This window comes from Sciurus carolinensis, chromosome 18, assembly GCF_902686445.1.
Source record: "Sciurus carolinensis chromosome 18, mSciCar1.2, whole genome shotgun sequence".
In the NCBI taxonomy this organism is placed as follows: domain Eukaryota; kingdom Metazoa; phylum Chordata; class Mammalia; order Rodentia; family Sciuridae; genus Sciurus; species Sciurus carolinensis.
Genome location: NC_062230.1, coordinates 34,830,523 through 34,849,832, shown reverse-complemented (window position 1 = coordinate 34,849,832; position 19,310 = coordinate 34,830,523). Strand labels below are relative to the sequence as shown.

At 51.8% G+C, this 19,310-nt stretch overlaps 1 protein-coding gene across 3 annotated transcripts in view; it reads left to right on the top strand.

Moving 5' to 3' along the window:
- Abat (4-aminobutyrate aminotransferase) overlaps positions 1-19,310 on the top strand; it is an 87,769-nt gene that overhangs the window by 24,042 nt on the left and 44,417 nt on the right. The window contains exon 1 of one of the 3 annotated variants that reach the window (XM_047533352.1): positions 1,019-1,041. The exons of the other annotated variants lie outside the window; for them this stretch is intronic. Within the exon in view, the coding sequence (XP_047389308.1) occupies positions 1,038-1,041 (4 nt within the window). The 5' untranslated portion in view covers positions 1,019-1,037. Of the gene's footprint in view, positions 1-1,018; positions 1,042-19,310 lie in introns of those variants that run through there. 3 annotated transcript variants of the gene reach the window in all.

Below are 19,310 nucleotides of genomic sequence, written 5' to 3'. Positions count from 1 at the left end.
AAACAGCTTCCTCGTGGTCCCCGGAACGAGAGAGAAAACCAACCTTTAGTAGAGCCCAGCGCCGCAGGGCTGGCCTCCGCTGCTGGTGCAGGTGCGGTGGTTACCCCGGGAGACCCGGGACCGAGATGCCCTTCCTGGGCTTCCACTCTTGCTTCCAGCTGGGTGGAGAGCTCGAGTCGACACCCGCGACAAGGAAGAGGTAGCTCAGAGATCAGGTTCCCTGGACAAACGGGGACCCCCTTCTGCCTCAAACTAACCAGTGACCCAGGATGAGGAGCTGCAGGGCCTGGGGGACATCACGCCACACCTGCTCATTCACAAGCTGATTTAACTTAATATACGAAGCACTTTTCCCCAGCAGCACATAAAGCACCACCTCCTTCTTTTTATTGAATTCATGCTATTTTATATTATGCGAGTATCAAAATTTATTAAGCCAGTTTCTACTGATGGACACTTAGGTTCTTGTCAGTTTGTACCGGTGAGACAGATTCCTGCAAGTAGATTTATGCTGGAGAAAATGGATGTGCCTTTAACTGTTAAGGATTTAGATAAGTTGCTCTCTAAAATATTTGTAGAAATTACCCTCCCACCAGCAGTGTATGAGAAGCCCCACACCACGGACATGGCCAGATTCTTCGTGATAATAAGTCAGTGTGGAGAAAGCAAAGGGGGAGTGAGGGACAGCTGGGAGACCAGGCAGGAGGCCAGGCTGCTGGGAACTGGGACAAGGGAAAGAGAAGGAGATGGGGCCCAAGTTAGTATGGAAATCAGTGCTCAAGGTCTGGGGTGAGCAAAGGGGGTGGGAGGGAGGAATCAAGGATTCCTCCTGTTTCTGGCTTGAACAGAGTGCTTGTTCACTGAGATGCTGACCACAGAAAGGGAAGGGGTGTGGTAAAGGAAAGGCAATGACTAGTGCAACTAAATCGAGCTGGATGTGCTGGGCACCCTGTTGGAGGAATCCACTAAACCAGAGGGGAAGATTTGGGGATGGTGAACCACTTGTGAAAACTGAGTGTGCATGAGATCTTGCAGAGATGGGTGAGTTGTTGGTTAAATGAAGGGATGCATAGAAAAGAAGATGAAGAGGGGATGGATGGATGGGTGGTTGGATGGATGGATGGATGGAAGGAAGAGAAGGTGAATGAATGGATGGATGGGTGGGTGGATGGATGGATAGAAGGAAGAGAAGGTGAATGGGTGGATGGATGGATGGATGGAAGAGAAGGTGAATGAATGGATGGATGGATGGGTGGATGGGTGGATGGATGGACAGGTGGGTGGAGGGAGAGACGGATAGATGTTTGAGTGGACAGAGAGATAGAAACCTAGGTTTTATTCTATTTAGATTGAACCATATGTAATTGCTATTTCTGTTGTTCAAAATGATCAAATCTTTGTTTTATACAGGCCACAGTATTTTAGGGGAAGGGTACTGATGTTTGCAGTTTATTTTGAAATGCATCAAAAATAGGCCTGAGAACGTGTGGGGATGCAAAGCAGGGAAATGTTCACGGAGGAAGCGAGGTGATGGGCTTATGGCTGTTCACTGTAAATCTTTCATCTTTCCCATACATTGGAAATTTCCATGATAAATTCATGGGAAAGGCTTTCCAATGGTAATTATTGGCAATTTCATGTAGTTCCATCCAATATTTATTCCTCATTTGCCAAGAGATCCTTCCAGGTCCCTAGTCTGTAACAACAACAGATCTGCCTTGCAGAATCTCCTTTGGCCTTCTCTCCCCAGATTTGGGGGGCAGGGGTCCACGTTTCTCCCTCCCAGAGATCAGGCTGAATTGCCCTAATGTGCTGATTACTGCACTGAGTACGCCGGTATCTGGTTCGTAATAATTATAGATTTCCTCTGCGATTTGATCCCATTGGTTGCCCCGGCAACGGCGTAATAGCTCAACTGAAGTGCTGTCACGGTGATTTAGAACCAACACGTCTCTCTTGCAGCCTCCAGTCTGGGTGCCCCCACCCTTGCGGTTGTCATGGAAACTGATGAGCTGCACATGACCGAAATCTCTGTGTCACCCCCCCTCCCCCTCTTCATCCTGTGATCATCTCCGCATCCTCTTCAGGCGCGTCTTGGACAGGCGTTGACCCCGGCTTAGGCTCTGGGGCTAGTAATTGATCCCTAAGGTTGCCCCACAACCCAGGAGGGGGTAGGTGGCCCACAAAGCCAGAACAGCCCTCTCCCCGGGGTCTTGGAAAAGGCCTGGCGCCCCTCCTGTCTCAGCCCCTTTATGGTTGAGCCTGGCTCTGCTCAGCAGCCAGCACTGGGGTCCTGGCAGAGCTGTTCAGGATCTAGGAAGAGGCCCTGGGGGGGAAAGGAGTGGGAACAGCTGGTTTCAGAAGGTCGGAGACGATCTGGCTCATTTTTCCGGCTTAAGCTAAACTGGGCTTAAAACATCTTAAAAAAAAAAAAACTGTGTTCTATTTTCCCTCTCTGTTTATCTCTTCTCTTCTGCCCCTGGTTCTCCTTGTTTCTTGTGAGTCTTCCCCTTGGGTTCTGTCTGAGAGCCTCTCTCTGAATCCTCCTCAGTCCCTGGCTCTTCCCTCCTCCTCCTCCGCCTGCTCCCTGAGCGCCTGCTGGATTCCAGCTGAGTGCACCCCTTTCCCAAAGCTGCCTTGCTTCCCGGGGTCCCTCTTCTCCCTCCTGTCCCTGACCCCTGTTCTGGGGACTGCCTGGAAGTCCGCAGCACCCTCCCAAGGCAGGCGGCACGCTGAGGATGAACCCAGCGAGCAGCGTCTCTGGGACTCTGCAGCATGACATAGAGGAGGTGTTCTAAGCAGAACAGGCTGCAGGACCCTGCCTGCCGGGCACGTGAGTGCAGACGTGTGTGTGTGTGTGTGTGTGTGTGTGTGTGTGTGTGTGTTCACATGCATCTGCTGGTCTGTGGCGGTATCTCAATGCAGCATTGGGGTGTGCAAGTCTGTGAGTGCGCACGCCCACGTCTACGTGTGCAGACAGACCTATGCGAGGCTTTCTGTGTGAAGGACACACCAACGTACGTGACAGGTTTTTCAAGGATGCTCTGTTGAACCTCTTTGACTAGCAACAAAATATAGATATAAAAAAGATAAGTAAGCAATTTGCTCTGCCCAGGAGGCTTGCAGAAAAGTCTGCCTGCATCCGGTCCCCGGAAATGCAGTGAGGGTCGCCTAGAAAAGGCATTTTTACTCAAGCCCCAACATAAATCCTGCCCTCCCGTTCTCTGGGCCGAAGCAGCGCCGCATCGCTTTCTCCGTGAGGCCGCGAGAAGCCGGCAGATCCGGAGGCGCCGTCAGCAGGCTGTTGCTCCTGTCCCTCCTCCAGACGGAAGGAGTTCACAGGGAGGATCTCAACTGACAACCTGCAAGACTCAGGCCAAGGGCGTGGAAGGAAGCTTTGGACCGCGCTCCCCTCGCGTCTTGTGGGCCAGATTCGAGAATTCATTTTGAATTGTTTCATGGAAGCGATCCATGCCCCAAGAGGCAGCCAGAAGAAGGAAGTTCTAGAAAACAAAATTCATTTGCAGGGCAAGATGTGGGAATCCTGGAGGCTCGCCCTCAAGATCCGGCCGTCGGCGTGTGCAAGATGGCAACCGGGTCACCGCAGGAGGGAGTCCTCTGTGTGTGACCTGTCCCTGAGCACTCAGGAGACTTGGGAGCCGTTGCTGTGGCCTGGGCACCTAGAAGAAAGGACAGAGCCAGAGCCAAGCACCAACCTCAGAAGTTTCCATTCCATGCGGAGAAAGACCTGGCCCTGCGGGGGACCCACACAGGAGGCGTAGCTTCCACTCACCAGGGCCCCTCTTTCCCCTGCCCTGGCCACCCTTGTCCACCCACCAGAGCGCTGACTACCTTCACCTTCCCCTCTGGTTGCTTCCCACCCAGGCGCCCCTTTTCTCTCTGAAGAGCCTGTGCTTGGTTTATTGCTCCGCTGCCCTGGCTTGACATTCTCAGTCACCGTTTGACGAGGGGCCTGAACTATTGGTGTTGTGCCTGGGGACCCACCTGTTGTCCTGGGTCACCCTCTTTATCTTGGGCCCCTCGACAGCAGCAATCAGGCCCCACCCCTGTTCCTGCAGCACAGCTTCCAGCAGGCCCAGGCAGGCCGCAGCCCGCCGGGTCAGAGCCTCAGTTCACACCACCCAGGACAGTGGCCACGCGTCCAGCGGGCTGTTGCGCACTCGAGATGGGACTGATCCAAATGGACAGGCACGTGTCATTTTGAAGACTTAGTATGAAACAAATGAAAAATATCTTCTTCTTAATAATGATGCCGATCGTGTTTAAATTGTTGTGTTTTTAGAGACATTAGGTTAAATAAGATCCAGTATTAAAATTGTCTGGGGCTGTGGAGCCTAGGAAATGGAAAGTGTCCTCTGTGGCCTGCGTCTGAGGCCTGCGACACATTTCTGGTGGGCAGCCCTGCCTCAGCCCGAGTCCCTGTGGCCGTCCTGGCTCTGAACCGGGCAGTGCAGCAGTGTATGCGGGCAACACACCGCAGACCCGGCCTCGGGCCAGACCCAGGGCTCCCGGTGGGGCCTGCTCTTCTCTCGCTCTCCTTCCTGAGCGTCCCCGAGGCCTGGAAACCCAGAGTTTCCCGGTGGCCTAAGGATGTTCGCGAGGCAGCCGGGCGAGGGGACCCGCTCTGACGTGGGCATCCGGTTACACTCCAGATCAGCCTGTGCCCGGCGGGCAGCGCGGCCCTGACCTCACTGTCCAGCCTCACAGCCCAGGGGTCGAAGCCACTGTGGGTGCTGACAAGCTCAGGAACACGGGCCATCTCTGCCCTCTCTGGCCTCCCGCCCGCTTGTGCAGTGAATGGACGGTGCCTGGCATGTCACACGGAGGCAGGCGCAATGCCACAGTGAGGCGTGCGCCCTGTGTGAAGGTGGGCTCCACGCTGACCCTGCCCGGCGGGGAGGAAGGGCTCTTCCTCCTCTGGGTCTGCAGGCCACGTCCAGGTGCCGCACCAGCAGACTTGCGAAGAATCGTGGGGGGGGCCCTGGGAAGGGGCCGGGCAATGTCGGACCCCCGGCAGACACGCTGCAGAGACACCCCAGCGGTGCTCTCCTGCTTGGGGTTTGGAATCCCGCGTGTGTTTTGAGCACCTGCTGTTGCTGGGCCCCATTCTGGCCTCCGAGGCCTCGTGGGCCAGCCCCTGCCTCTGGGCAGGCAGTTCCTAAAGGTGGCCTGCTGGGATCCTGTTTGGGCACAGAGAGTTGGAGGCCTCCTCCTCCGCCTGCCTTCCCGGGCAGCACTGCCCTGCAGGCCGGTTCCCACCTCCACCACCCCCCTCTGAGAACCTCCCAGATGTTCCAGAAAGACCGCGAGTAAACACGCATGCGTTCAGTCAGAATCACATCAACGCACAGACTCACCGGAGGCTGGAGCAGGCGCTTGCCTTTTGTTTATTCTGTGTTATTTCCCCTCCTGGACCTTAGGGCTCCTCGGAGCCACGGAAGGCAGGACCCAGATGCAGGGTTTGCAAATTCACTCTTTGGCTTGGCGGACCAGACGTTCACACGTTCAAAAAGCCGTCCTGAGAGCGGGCGAGGAAGCGGGCGGCCACAGTGCTGAGCCAGCAAGCAGGGGTGGTCCTGGTCCTCGGCCAAGGGATGAGGAAGGAAAGGACTCTCACCACAGTGACCACAAAACCCAGGCTGTTGCAGCGGGACCGCGAGGGAACGGTCAGTCCCCTGAGCACAGCAGATGCGTTGAGCCTCCACTGGGCGTGACGTGCCACACACGGGGACTGTGCAGAGGGATCCGTCACTCGCTGTCCTCTCACATCGAGGACCCTCCTCCGGTTGTGAGATTATCTCACGTTTACTTGTTTATGTTCTGACTCTTGTGCTGGGAGGGAAGGAAGAGATTTCCCTGTGTGATCCTACCTCCCTGCCACCTGGGCCCTCAGGTGGTCAGGAAAGAGCAGTGGACAAGAAATACCAGTGGCTAACAGTGAATAAATGGAGGAAGGAAGGAAGGAAGGAAGGAAGGAAGGAAGGAAGGAAGGAGGGAGGGAGAGGGAGGGAGGCAGGAAGGACAAAGGGAGAAGCAGAGATGTGAACACGTTACAGAAGGGCATGTGTATCAATTATGGAAACCACAACCACAGAAATGGCCGCTAATTGCTGAAACTTGGTGGTGAGCATGGCCAAATTACTCAGCTCTCCTGTATCTGAAAATTTTCATAACAAAATAGTGATAGGTTACTTGAAAAATACAGAAGAGTGACCTGAAAAGGTGCACAGGAGTTCATGGAATGTCCATAGTGGGCAAGGCAGAAAGGACATTCCAACAAGAGGATACCATCTGGGAGGCCAACAGGCAGGAGATGCTGCCGAGGGAGGTGGAGGGTGCTGTGTGTCCAGCCGAGACCTGGGCTTGAGCCCAGGGGCAGCTGGGAGCCTAGAGGGTCCAAGCAGAGGAGTGATCACATAGGTTTTGCCATGCGGGAAGTCAAGTGGTTTAACAAGAGCCCTCAAGCTGTCTGTGGCCTTCTCTGTCCACCTAGTGGACAGCTGGAGCTGCTGACATTTCTCAAGGAGTATCTTGGCTTTTTCCCCACCTAGTTTGTTTTCCCCTAAATGTATCAACAGCCTATGAAATGGAGGCATTTGTCTCAAAGTGAAGGTGGAGGATACCTCCCAATGTGAGTCGAGGAACCCAGGACCACACTGAGAGTCCCCTTTCCCGTGGACAGTGCCACCCAGGATAAATTCTGTACCACTCTACTTACTCTGCATATTTAGCCCTGTGTGGCCAGAACGCTGTAGAAGCAATTGTCGTTGTGTTGTTGTTGCTGGGCGGTGGCGGTGGATGGTAACACTCTTCTGGCTTTGAACATTGACAATCAGGAGCATACTATAGCCAGCCTTTTTCCCCAGAGAGAGCTTCAGGCCCCTCCCTTGCTTTGGTACCATCGTTTGGTCCTGGGCCCCAGTGGAAACTAACCAAGCCTGAGCTACGCAAGTTAAAGGTATTGTGGGCGGCACAGCCAACCCCCAGGCCTGTCCCCCTGGGATCCCGTGGGAAGGCTCTAAGCACGCCTAAGTGGATGGATCAAGTTTTATGTTCCGTAAAAACAAGCCACCAGATGGGGAGGTAGGTCTGGATTTGAGGGTCTTCTAAAGCAACACACAAATACCACCCAGAAGGCCTCTATGTTTGACCAGTGTCCTGTGATCGACAGCCATTATGGCCACACCTAATGCACGGGGTGAGGAGAGGTAGAGCAACAGGGTGGAGCAGAGGAGGATTCTCCACCGCCTCCTCACAAAAAGGTCAATTTGAACAGTGGTTCATAACAAGAAAAGATGCATTGAAGAAGGCAGGAAGTGGAGAGTTGCCTGTTACCACCCCTCTTGCCCAACCCTAAGCATGGAGAGGGATGCCTCCTACTTGGGGAGGGAGAGGGAATTGAGTCCAGGTCTTGTACTTGAGACCAGTAGCAGGCCTGTCCCTGTGAAACCTCATACTAAATAGAGCCCCGTAGTAGCAGACCTGTCCCTGTGAAACCTCATACTAAATAGAGCCCAGTAGTTCCTGCCTCAAGCCAAAGCCCACAGACTGAACCTCAGGACCTGCTTTAGTCAAATAACTAAAGGACTTCCTCCACCACCCGCTTCCCGGGCTCAGGCAACACAGCTTGGAGAAAGATTCCATCCCCTAGGATAGGATAGGGCCATAAGCACAGAACTTTGCCTTGGAACTCGGTGCTGGGCCCACCGAGTTCATAAAACCCAACATTGAGCAGAATCCAGTAACCTCTGTCCCCAAGTCAGAGCCCATGGATGGAGCTCTGGACACACTCTGGCACCAGGGGGAAGACATGGCCTAGTGGGATGGACTTTTAGACCAGCACATTACTTCTGGTCAGCTACAGTGATCTCGAGTTGTGACAACATCACAGTAGAATGCAAGTCATAGCAGCATAGGCCTTGATCCTGTCCCTGTGTTGAACTGGTCCCCGCAGGCTGTGAATTCCAGGTACAACCAAGCATTGTAGCATTGATGGTCGCAGGGACAGACTACCATACAGGCACTCATCCAGTCTATCCTGAAGAATATATCAACTGCAGATGTGGGCCAAATTTGGACTGCAAGCATCCTCTAGTACTGAAACAGTGACAAAATAGCATCTGTGGACTTGAATCAAACATGGACTTAAGGGACCAACTAGTGCTTAAACAGCAACAGTGACCACAGACTTGGAGAAAACAAGTAGCTTGCTTAGAATTTCTGGAAGGGCAGGCACAAATGAACCTGAATCAAAAACCTAATCCTTCAACGTATAGGTGTCATCATGTGCCAGCAAGTATTAAGAGCTTTCCAAAAAGCTTTCCAAGGTACCTCACCTGAAGTATAAAATAAGGCACCAGCAATTGATCACAAAGCCTCTTTGGCCTCTTAGACAAAGAATTTTAAAAAACTAACGTAAGGAAATTCAGCAGACTTCAAGAAACAGAAACGATCTAATAGTTTATCAGAGAGATTTAACAGAAACATTGAAGTAATTATAAAAAACAGGAACCCCTGAGTTGAAAAGCACACTAAATGAAATGGAACATATAGAAGGCATTAGTGAAAGAATAGATCAACCAGAAGAATAAGTGAGCTTGAAAGTTGGCTATTTGAAAATTTAGTGGAGGAGAAAAATTTTTAAAAACTGAAGAGGAATAAAGCCTGTGGCAATTAGCATTAAAAAAGTAAATATTCAAGTTATTGGGATTCAAGAGGGACTTGAGAATGCCAAAGGGGTAGAGAGCTTATTCAAAGAGATAATAACCAAAAACTTCTCAAACCTAGAGAAGGTTACAATATTCAGGTACAGAAAGGTCAAAAGTGACTAGTCAGATTCAATTCAATGAAGTCTATGCCAAGACATATTATAATCAAGCTCTCAGAGGTTAAAGTCAAAGACATTGTTCTCAACGCAAAAGAGAGAAAAAAAAATACCACATTAAGATGTTTCAATTGACCTGACAGTAGACTTCTCCACAGACACTGTACAGGCCAGGGGGGAATGGTAGGAGATATTCACAGTACTGGAGAAGGAGGAGGAGGAGGAAGAGGAGGAAAAGGAGGGAGAGGGGAGGGGGAAGGGGATGGGTAGGAGAAAGAAAAGAAAAACTGCCAACATAGAACACTGTGTCCAGCAAAGCTATCCTTTATAAATGAAGGAGTGATCAAGACATACCCAGACAAATAAAAACCAAGAGAATTTATCACCACCAGACCTACTAAATACTAAAGGGAATTCTTTAAACTGAAAGAAAGGGATACTGTTGAGTAAGAAGAAAACATTAGAAAGTATAAAAGTCACTGATAATAGTCACTACACACAAATAAAGAATACTATATGCATGGTGTTAAAACATATCTTTAGTACTGGGGATAAAAAAAATTAAGTACAAATAATAATAACTAAATCAATATTATAAGAGATAGGCAATGTCAAAAATGTAAAACAGGATATCAAAAATTTTAAATGTTTCGAGGAATAGGATACAAGTAGAGTATCTACTATTTCTTTTTCTATCTTTAGAACAGTTACTATCCCTTCAAAATAGCTTGTCAGAAGATTTTTTTTGTAATCCTCTTGGAAACCACAAATCAAAAATCTATAATAGACAAACCAAAAATAATAACCCCAAAATTGAAACTCACTACTAGAGAAACAGAACTTAGCCACAAGGAAGATTATAAGAGAAGAAGGAAGGAAGGAAGGAAGGAAGGAAGGAAGGAAAGGAACCACAAGACAAGTCACAAAATATATGTAGAAAGACCTTACCTATCAATAATTACCTTGATGTAAATGGTTTAAATTCTCCAAAATGGATTTTTTTAAAAAGGCCCAACTATATGCTACTTATAGGAAACTCACTTCACCTGTAAAGATATGCATAGACTGAAAACGAAGCCACAGAAAAAAGATATTCCATGCAAATGGAATCCAAAAGAAAGTAGGAATAGCTGAATATATACTTGATAAAATAGACTTTAATCCAAAAGCAGTAAAAAGAGACAAGGAAGGGGGAAATTCAATATCCCTTCATGATAAAAGCTCTGAGAAAACTGGGTAGAGGAGTAATATACCTCAACATAATGAAATTCTTTAAAAGTGAAAGAAAGACTCTAAATAACCAGCCCACAGCTAACATCATACTGAATGAGAAAAGCTAAAAACTTTGTAAGTTGTGGATCAGGACAAGGGTGGGCCCATTCACCATTTTTACCCAACATAGTTTTGGAAGTTCTGGCTAGAACAGTCAGACAAGATAAAGAAATAAAAAGCATGCCCAAATTAGAGAAGAGCAAATCAGACTGGCACTGTTTGTAGATGCCATGATTTTATATTTAGTAAACTCCAAAGGCTATCAAAAAACTAGAACTAACAAATTCAACAAAGTTGCAGGATATGACACCAACAGAAGTCAATAGTGTTTCCATATTTCAGTAGTGAATTACCTGAAGAAGAAATCAAGATAGCAATTTCATTGCTACCAAAAATAAAATAAAATACCTAGGAATAAATTTAACCAAAGAGGTGAAATGTCTCTACAATTAAAACTGTAAAGCATTGATGAAGAAATTGAAAAGGACACATGAAAAATGGAAAGACACCCCATGTTTGGGAAACTAAACATCGTTACAATGTTCATAATCCCCAAAATGATCTACAAATTCAGTGAAATTCATATCAAAATTCTAATAACATTTTTCACATAAATAGATAAAGCAATCCTCAAATTTGCAAGGAAAAACACACAAACACACGTATGCGCACACACACACGCACACACACACACACACATGGATGAAGCAACGTTGAACTAAAAGAACAAAGTTGGAGGCATTACATTATCTGACTTCAAAATGTACTACAGGACTGGGGATGAGGCTCAGTGTATAGCTCATGCTTAGATGGCTGAAACCCCAGCTACAGGGGGGCGGGTGGTCTGTATACAGCATCACTATATTTTGTAGCACAGTACTGGCTTAAAAACAGGTATATAGATCAATGGAACTAAATGCAGACCTTAGCCGTGAACCCTCTTGTCTGCAGCCAACTAACCTTCAGCAAAGATGCTAAGACCACTCCTTGGGGAAAAAGCAATCCCTTCCATAAAGAGTTCCAGGGAAATTAGATAACCACATGCAGAAGAACGAAACTATACCCCCATCAACTCAAAATGGATTGACAACTCAAATGCACAACCTGAAACTATGAAATTACCAGAAGAAATCGTATTGGAAATGCTCAGGACCTTGGAAAGGACAAGGACTTTTTAAAATAAGACTCCCCAAAAGCATTGGAAATGAAAGCAAAAATAGACAAATGGGGTGACATCAAACTAAAAAACTTCTGCACAGCAGGGGAGAGAGTCAGTGGAGGGAAGTGGAAACCCACAGAATAGGTGAGAATATCTGCAGACCGTGCATCTGACAAGGGTTTATATCCAGCATATACAGGAACACAAACAACTCAAAGCAGCAGAAAAATAAAATCCAGCTACAAAATGGACACCAGACCTCAATAGACACTCCTTAAAAGAAGACGTACAAGTGGCCAACGGAATCTGAAGAAATGCTCAACATCGGTAACCTCAGGGAAATGTCAATCAAAACCACAAGCAGAGTCACATCACTCCCTCTAGAATGGAACGCAGATAGCGAGGATCTCAAGGCTGTGGAGTAAAGGAGCCCTCGCACGGTGTCTGCAGGAGCGTGAGTTAGCACAGCCAGCATGGAAAACAGCACAGAGGCTCCTCGGAAAGTTAAGAGAACTACGGCAGCGTCCGCATCCCACCCCAGGGCATACAGCCAAAGGAAAGGAGATCGATGTGTCAAAACCTCGCCTGTGCTCCTGCAGCATTCAGAATAACCGAGTCCTGGAAGCAACCCGAGTTTCCACCAACTGCTGAAGGCATAAAGAAAATGTAGCACCTATCACATGCTCGGTGGAGTACCATTTAGCCATCAAAAGGAATGAAATGCTGTCATTTGCGACCACATAGATAGAACTGGAGAGCAGCACGTTGAGTGGAAGGAGCCTGACACAGAACACCAGTACCACGTGATCTCACGCACAAGTGGCATCTACAAAACTGGATCTCATGAAAGTTGAGAATAGGTCAGGCGTGGTGGCACACACTGTAATCCCAGTGACTCGGGAGGCTGAGGCAGGAGGATGGCAAGTTCAAGGCCAGCCTCAACAACTTAGGCCCTAAGCAACTTAGTAAAACACTGCCTCAAAATTAAAAAAAAAAAAAAAAAAAAAAAAAGGACTGGGGATGTAGCTCAGTGGTAAAGTGTCCCTGGGTTCAGTCCCCAGTACCAAAAAAATAAGTAACTAAATGGCCCTGACTGGGGGCCTTATAAACCACAGGAAGTTAGTCCTTGCAGTTCTGGAGCCTGGGAACCCAGGACTGAGGCAGAGCTGATTTGGGGTCCGACGAGGACTGTCTTCCTGATTCACAATGGCTGGCTTCCCGCGTGGCCTCACTGGGTGGGGGGCAGGCGCTCTCGGAGGCTCTTCTGGGAGGGTGCTGATCCCCCCACGCCAGCTCCGCCCTCCCGACCTCAGCACGTCCCAGAGCCCCCACCTGGGATTAGGTATCCACGTATGGATTTTGAAGGACATAACAGGTTGTTGTGAGGACCGTCCATCCCATTTGGGCCTCTGCTTCCTGGAAGGGACGGGGAATTAGGTGTAAGGGAATGCCAGGTGTGGGTAAGGTTGGAATCTCCGGGGGCAGCAGCAGGAGGCCATGAAGGGTGAGTGTGGCCAGAGAACGGGCCTTCCAAGCTCTTCATAGCGACACAGCTGACAAGCCTTTTTCTGGGTCTGTACGGCCTGATGACGTTTTCGCGTGAGGACTGAAGGCGGTGGGTCAGGACCGTGGTCTTCAGACCCAGGAGCCTGACGCTACCTTAGCTCCGCTCTCTCCAGCTGGATGTTCCCGTGCAAACAGCAGAACCCCTGAGCCAGTTCCCTTCCTGAAAACTGCGGCTAGGAGCTACCTGCCTTCCGGGATCAGAGGAGACGGTGTGCAAGGAGCCTCCGGGTGGCAGGCCTTTGTGAAATCAGACGTGCGCGTCAAGCGATTCCCTCCGAGTCACGGACTTAGGCTCTCTCCGGGGGAATGCAGCTGTGCGCTAGGCAGACAGTCACTGCAGTCACCAACGCAGCGTGGCCGACTCGCAGACCTTGCCGTCCTCGAAGGAGAAAAGTGTTTCAGGTGCGGTACGTGTGCGCTTAGCAGTTCTTAGTCTGCGAAGGTGGTCTCCTTTCTCTGAAAGGGACATGTTTGCTGGTGGCTGTCCTCTGCTTTGTTTGCTGGTGGCTGTCCTCCCCGTGGAGCACCCAGTCCCAGAGAACAGAGCGCGTCCTGTGCAGCCCCCCCGGGGTCACCAGGCTTCGGGTGGGTGCTGGTGAACATTCAGGGCCCTGAACAGATTGGAGAAGCAGGACCTTCTGCAGCTTTGGCCACGGTGGCTTTCTCAGCACTGCACAGCACCTTGCTCCCAGGTGCTACGGCTCCTCCTTCCGTGCACGTCCAAAATCCAGAACTCCTCTGTCCACGCAGGTTCTGCCCCTGTATTTCCTACCCAGAGCCAAGGCCCTGTGTCCCTCACGTGCGGAGGGCCTCCATTTGTCGCTGTGCCTGTTTCTTGTCTTCCCTTTGTTCATGGATGGGTCACCAGCTGCCTGCAGGCGACGCCTCCCGAGTACCTGGGGCGGGCTCACCAAGTCTTGCGGACAGGAGGCTGGCCCAGGAGGACCAGGGACGGCGTGAGGGTGGGAAGACACCTTCCTGCCAGGTCAGAGAGCTGCTTGGAAGCAGAAATCCCACAGGGCCCTCTTCCTGCAGCTCCTGTGCTGTCCTTCAAGTGGCCCTTCCCACCTTGAGTGTCTCCTGACCTTGACCTTGTGGGGAGGCTTCATTCCTCCCATTTTCCAGAGGAGGGACTGAGGCCCTGTGGGGTAGGACAGCTTGCCCAGAGTCTCCAGGCTGATGTCCAGTCCTGACTCCTGGCTCCTCTCACTCTCTCAGCTGCCCGCTTCCGCCTTTCCTAGGCCCGACTCTCTCCTGCCTCCAGGAGCAGTTCTGGTCTCGCCTCCCTGGGCTGGTGACTGCATCAGGAGGCAGGTGCAGGGAGTCCCGCAGACAGGGCGGCAGGCTGGGGCCCTGGGGCAGAGCAAGCAGGACAGGCTGCTGGAGCCGGGATTGGTGGAGAGAAGCTGCCATCCATCACAGCCATGAATGGGGCCCTGTCAACCATGGGCAATGGCCCACGGCTCTGGCTTTATTGGTTGCCATGGCAACCCTTGGCCTTGACAATTGGCCTAATGTGTCTTTGTGTCCCATGGAGTCTGCAGAAAAGCTAGCGGTTGGGGCTGCAGCCGGGAAAGGAATGTCCTGAGACCCTGCCAGTACTTTATCTCACGCCAAGATGGGCGATGAGAGGGAGCATCTCGGGGCCCCAGAGAGGCCCAGGGGGTTCATGTCCAGCCAATGGTTTGAGCAAAGTTTACTCTCACGGGCCTGGGAAGCAGTGCAGTGGAAACATGAGCAGACGCCGTGTTCCGAGGACATTTGTCAGGTGTCCAGCGCTGCCCCAGGGCTGGACCGTGACCCTGACTCGTCCCAGGTCTCGGGTCGCCCTCTGCTCGCTCAGAAAGAGGATTTGTTTGTTATTGTCCCCGTTTTACAGACGAGGAAACTGAGGCATGGAGGTTACTTCGCATACCTGAAGTTGCAAAACAGCCGGTGAATGAAGAGCCGGCAGGGGCTACTCTGGGGCGCGTCCCTTTGGAAGGACACCAACATTGGGAAGATGACAGGTGGAAGCAGGGACAGAAGCTGCCCCCACACCCTGTCCCCAGTGGCCGTCCAGGCTTCGTGGAGTTGTTTGATTTTCAAGGTCAGGACCCCACCACTTCCAGAGACGAGGGGCCCCACAGGCCCGTGGGGATGTGCAGGGTCCACAGTTCTCCCCACCCAGGGCCTCCCCAGTGCCTGTGTCATACCTGCGAGACTCGGGCTTGGGAGTTTTGAGGGTCCCTGTCTGGCTCCACCGTGATGGTCAGGTGTGGCCACAGCTCTGAATCCCTGGCCTGTGAGCACCCCGACCTCCGCCAAGCCCAGTGAACTTCTGTGCCTGCCATTCAAAGCGAATCCTGCAGATGCCTGAAGTGACTCCTGTCACAGGTGAGCAGTACATGGCAGCAGGGCCTTTACCACTACCGTCGTCTCTCCAGAGCGAGGTAGAAGGGCTCTCTCCTCTCACCCCGTTCCCCATCTTATTGATTCAGACACTGAACCCCGCCTCCTCGCCCATCCCACCCACCCCTGCTCCCTATGCACAAGGCAGATAAGAGGAAGCAAAGGGAACTAATTAGCATTTTAATTAAAGGAAAAGGGACGGGAGAAGAGGGTGGGACTGAGGAGTCCCCTATCTGACTGGACCAGGGTTTTCAACTTGTCTTGCCAGAGGTGCACACAAGAAATAGAATTTATTGCAGATTGTAGTGCGTGGCTGCAACGAAAATCACCCTTGCTTCCCATGGACTCTGATCATCCTCTTCTGTTTGCTGCCTAGATTGACTTAAGATTCTCTTTCAGATCTGGTCACTTAGAGGAAAAAGCCCCCAGGGGGTGCCTCCTCTCTGTGTACCTAATAGCCACTGGTCTCCCCTCCTAGCAAAAGGAGGGGGCCATGCCTGGGGTGTAGTTCTGGTGGAGGGCTTTCCTCGCATGCTCAGGGCCTGGGTTTGACCCCCAGCACTGCGTAAGGCCTGGGCCGAGGCCTCGGGAGTCCACGCTGTCCCTTTAAGTCAATGTTATGGTCTTTCTCCAGTCTCCTTTGTTGCAGCAGATCAAACTGGGCAGGGGGAGGAGGAGAGAGTGATCAGGAAATGACCTCATTTAAGTTTAGAAAACAAGTCGACTTTAAGAGAAACTTCCAGTGATCACAAGTTGCAGAGAGAAAGTCGTGTGCTGCATTAAGAACAGGTCTGGGGGCCAGGCACGGTGGCCCACGCCTGTCATCCCAGCGGCTCTGGAGGCTGAGGCAGGAGGATCTCAAGTTCAAAGCCAGCCTCAGCAAAAGGGGCACTAAGCAACTCAGTGAGACCCTGTCTCTGAATAAAATACAAAATAGGGCTGGGGGTGTTTGAGTGCCCCTGAGTTCAATCCCCGATACCCACCCTCCACCGAAAAAGAACAGGTTTGGGGACACGGGGAGATTTGGGGTTTCGCAGAGCAGGAGAGTCAGCACCCGGCCTGCTTTCCTTTCAGATTTGGGGTTTCCGCAGGCATCTGGTAGTCGCAGGCTTCAGGGGGTGCCAGTGTCCAGAAGGCAACCCTCTAAACCTGGGATCCTCCTGGCTCCCGCCCCCATTTTCCAGATGTGCAGATCCAAAGTCCATCGGATGGCAGAGGGCCTGGTGGAGGGAACAGGGAGACCCTAAGGCCACTCTGGGCAGGAGCCGAGTTGGGAGCACTGTCCTGAGTTTTCTGCATGCTTCCAGATGATTCTCAGAGTCAGAGGTGTGGCCCAATAGGCACATGCTGCGCGTGAGGGAACGGACCAGAAGAGGTCTGTGCCTTTGGTCTCTGAGACACACTAGGCTGGGACCTGTGATCAGAGCATGTCCCTACCCACAGGCCCCACTCACGTCCGCCCTCCTCAGCCAACTCCACCCATCTTTGTGTTTTCATTTCTTATGAGATAAGCACAACGAAACGAACCCTTCACCACTTTAAATGGATGATCCGGTGCCTCTGGCATGTCTGCAATGCCACGCAGCCATCACGGCTGTCTCGTTCCAGGACGTTCATCACCCCAGACGCGGCCTCCTCAGCCCCTGACAGCCTGTCAGCTGCTCTGGAAGTTGCGTGCACATGGCGTCACGCCACACGCGCCGCTTTGCGTCTGGGTTCTTCCAGTGGCGTGACTCGCCTGGCTGGTCCTCAGTGTGGCGTCATCAGCTCCTTCCTGCCACTGAAGGATGCCGGTCGATGTCTGAGCCACACCTGGTTTATCCCTTCGTCCATCAGGGGACGTCCGGCTGTGCCCACTGTTGGGAACACTGCCGCCCTGGGTGTGCGTGTCCGTGTTTGAGTCCCTCTTTCTGATTATTTGGGGGACATAGCTAAGAGTGCAATTGCTGGGTCATGGTTCTGTGGTTCGCTCTTGGACAGAGCGTTGAGGAGTGGTCCCAGGCCTCTTCCTTCCCACCAGCTCCCACCCCAGTCCACACCCTCCAGAAGCCCACCTCGTGAGCTCACGGTGACCCCAGCATCTCGTGCACTTGCCGAGTGCGCATCCCCTGCCCCACCCGGGCAGCCTGGCTAAGCACAGACCCTTCTGGATAAGACAAGAGCATCGGGCGCCGTCCTCCCCTGGAGACAGCCTCCTGGGGCCCATGAGAGAGGTGGGATCGGCGCTATTCCTGGAGGTCAGATACCAGCCAACCCTGCCCCAGCTTCCCACTGCCCCCCAACCCGAGACTGCACGTCCCAGCCACCTCTCTGCACGTCCCAGCCACCTCTCTGCACGTCCCAGCCACCTCTCTGCACCTGAACCCTTACACCTCTGCGCATCACTCATCTTACCCTCCCGTCTCTTCCCTGGCTTCTACCATCCCTGAATGTCCGTGGTACAGCTCAGAGACATCTCCCTGGCGTCCTAACCCTGCCCAGAGGGGACCTCTCCACCTTCCCTTAGCACCCCGTTCACCCAACCCAGGAGTGGGGATTCCTTTCCGGCTCATGCAGAATTCATTGTTGACAGTGAGCTGGAAGATTTTTATGTTTGTGTCTTGCCAGGTTATTTTAAGAATTTAGTGACAGGATGCATAAAGCAGCCTAGTAGTTTAAAGTCTCCCATTTTCTCACCCAGTAGAGTCCTCTGCCACTAAATCATGAGCTTCAGAAAGAAGGCAGCGTTTCATCCACCTCCCTTTGTCCTGCACCTAAATGGTACAGTGCCTAGCCCATAACAGGTGCCTAATGAACTGTCGAGTGAATTAGCAAGAGAATGAATGGACAGCAGCAGGCTTTCCTGTTATTTGAAATCTATTGGGTTAAGAATTAATGTCTGATGGAGATCACATTTTGTTATGAGGTCAGTTTCAACCGAAATGTCATGTCACTAAGGTATGTTCTCCAGTATGACATTCTGCCGTTGAAAGTGTGCGGATGCGGCTCTCACTTGTGCAAACTAGTCAAATGTTCGTGCTCAGATTCTCCGAGATTCTCACATTTTCAAAGACGTACTTGATAGAAATGGAGCCTCAAGGCTGGTATTCGAGACAAAGGGGCGGAGGTGAGAGCAGCAGGCGCACTTCAGTGTATGCTGGCGAAATCAGCCGCCCTGCTCAGCTGAGCTGGATCTGCCAGAACAGATTTTGAAGAATCCACTGAATCGTCAAGAAAGGAGTGTGATTTCTTGGTTGATTTATGGCCACACTTTCCTAGACTACCCTTTCCCTGCCAAAATTTTCTCTGGTGAAAAGAAAGAAGATGTATTCCCTGACGGACGTCATTTTGTGCCTACCCTGTATCTGCCGCAGCTAGATTAACGGAAATGACACAGTAGGAGGAGTGAAATCAAGGTCTTTGGGATCTGACAGCCCAGGCAACCCCATGACTGAGGCCCACGGCCATAAGCCCTCCGAGCGTCCCCTCCTGCCCTGGAAGTGCCTCTTTGCTGGAGGGTCCGGCAGATGGAGGGGGCAGCGCCCTGCAGAGCACCCCACCCAAAGGCCTGGTGCTGCAGCTACTTGCCCCCAGGAGGAAGGAGCCGGCCTCTCCAGGGCGTAGCGCAGCGGCTTCCCCGGCAATCCTCTGCCTGCAGAGGAGACGCAGTTGCTGAGGATCCACAGGCCCAGGGTCACCTTCAGCCTCCCTGCTGGCCTCGCTGGCCGGCCGTGGAAGGGACACCATCACTCACCCTGCATGTGCTGCCGGGATCGGGTTGGTCAGACGCTGTGACCTTGGGAGTAGCCGGAGCTCTGTTTGCAAGCAACAGACCCCCACTCAGGTGGTGCAAGCGAGAGAGCAATGTGGGACACGAAGGGTTTCTGGACTCTGTTAGGAAGGCGCTGCGGGGTGCTTCGGTCCCTGTGCAGGGACGTCCACGAGACTCCCACTGCTGGCTCTCCTCCCCACCCTGGAGGACCGGGGCTTGGGTTTGCGGTAGGTGCAGCAGTGGGTGCTGCATCCAAGGTCACACTGACCTTGACCTTGAGATACCTGGGATTGAGGTGGGGCATCCCAGTTTACCCAAGGACGGTC